Raw genomic sequence first — 1,932 nt, forward strand, 5'->3', positions numbered from 1 at the left:
TTTCTATAAAGATGCAGGCCATGAATGCTGCGTGCATTTGGGGAAGTGGAAATGAGAAAGCAAGACAGTGGCAATAAACAGACATGGCAACTAGCTGACTAAGCATGAAAACATCCGAGGAAAACCAAAATGAGCATGGAGATGAACAGTGCTGGAGATGAACTTCTGTCTCTTCTGAGAAAAGGAAGGCTTGGGAGAAGGGAGAAATATTGTAGCATGAAAAACAGAAACTCAGCAACCAGAGAAGCACTTCAAATTATTTGTCTTAATGTCATGTCATAACAGACCTGGATAACTCCTTTTGAGAGCATTCCTTTAACATCAGTTCCACTGATAGGTCTTACAAAGACATCTTCAATTCTTGCTATTTGCTGGTCAAACAGTTCTTTCCCCTGCAATATTAACAGTGTGAGACACTGCTGTTCAAGAAATATTCTTATACGTAACAAGTATACTTTGATGTGTATCATTCTGTTAAACCTCCTGAATGTATGCCTACAGGACATCTAAGTTTTAAAATGTTAGCTGTTATCACAATGCCATAATTCTTTAAAAAAATGAAAAAATAAATATTTTCTCCTACATCTTAAAGGAATAAAAGGCACTCCCAAAGCAGTCTATCAGCCAGTAGTATTTTGCCAAGAATAATGTAGAAAGTACACACCACATTGAATAAGGTTTATGTGAAGCCACTGCTTCTGTAAAATTGCCCTGTATGATTTCTGATGTTATAGCTTTCAGAACACTGAAATAATTTCAAAAAGTTATGCTTTTCTCCCCAAGAAGCTGTTCTTTTCAGTCTGAAAATATTTTGAAAGTAAAATAACAAAAGAAACTATTTCATGGTGATCAGTTTTTGAAAAAAGATGTCTTTTCTGAAAAGCATGTTATACTTACAGAGCATAAACAAGCATGTAACAGTGCGCATCTCTATGAATCAAAAATACACTGATTCTACTCAAAGTCACGAGGACTACTCCTACGCTAATTTATTCTTTGTACCTTTCAACGCAGGTTTCTTTTCTGAGACTGCTATATATAATGCAAATTATACTAAGGGTTGTTTTTTTTTTCCAATTAGTAATTGTCTTACTGAGCTGAATGGGTTCTGCCACAAAACCAGCATTTTACACAAAATGCCAGGCAGCAATTAGGTGGTGACAGTTTCCTGGTCAGAACTAACTTGGGCTGGATTGTAACTTGCTATATGCAGGTTGGCCAGCCAGCCCCTGTAAACCAGGTCCATTTTAAATGTCCTCTCATTCACCCTGACAAAGTAATTAAAGGAAAATATTACAGGCAAAGAATGCCCCATTTTCTAAACATTTTCCAGCAAAAACAGTGTGCTCTCTCTAGCGTAGAGGATACTTTGAGGTCCCTGAATGTAATGTAAAGTGATTTACAATGCCTTGGTTTCTCTGCTACTGGAAAATGGATGTTGTATCAGGATAGAAATTGGGCCAGAGCTTAATCCTGAAAATTGCAATGAATGTCTGAAGGGGACATTGATGAAAAACAGCAAAAGGAAGACTATACTGTAGTCACTGAAGATAAGTGAAGCTTGTCTTGCTCTCTGCTCTCCAAAACAGCGACCTACCCAACCTGATTGTAGCCTGTGCCCAGTCCACAGTTGCGCTTCTTGGGATGGTGAAAGCGTGAGGACGGGGCACCTGCACAAGAGATGGGGGGAAAGGCATGAGAAGGCAGGAAGAAAGCCAGGCGGCGGGGAGATGCCAGATAGCGCAGGCCTGAGACACGGGGAGACGGACGCGATGGGAGAGGGATGCGGGCACGGCGAGCGATGGGAGGGACGGGCCGGGACAGGCGGAGCGGAGGAGGAGCCGGTGGAAAAGCTGCTGGGGAAGCCGCTGTGCCCGGGACCGGCTGCCCCGCGGAGGCAGAGCGGAGCGGCGGGGCAGCCCACGGCGGCAG

At 42.7% G+C, this 1,932-nt stretch overlaps 1 protein-coding gene across 1 annotated transcript in view; it reads left to right on the top strand.

Annotated features, from left to right (window-relative positions):
• Positions 1-1,772: 1,772 nt before the first annotated feature.
• The window catches only part of PGR (progesterone receptor), a 43,251-nt gene continuing 43,091 nt past the window's right edge, over positions 1,773-1,932 (top strand). Inside the window, exon 1 of the mRNA XM_009281366.1 lies at positions 1,773-1,928. Coding sequence (XP_009279641.1) covers positions 1,773-1,928 — 156 coding nt within the window. The remainder of the gene's footprint in view (positions 1,929-1,932) is intronic.

Source organism: Aptenodytes forsteri, unplaced genomic scaffold (genome assembly GCF_000699145.1).
Source record: "Aptenodytes forsteri isolate BGI_AS27 unplaced genomic scaffold, ASM69914v1 Scaffold212, whole genome shotgun sequence".
Taxonomy (NCBI): domain Eukaryota; kingdom Metazoa; phylum Chordata; class Aves; order Sphenisciformes; family Spheniscidae; genus Aptenodytes; species Aptenodytes forsteri.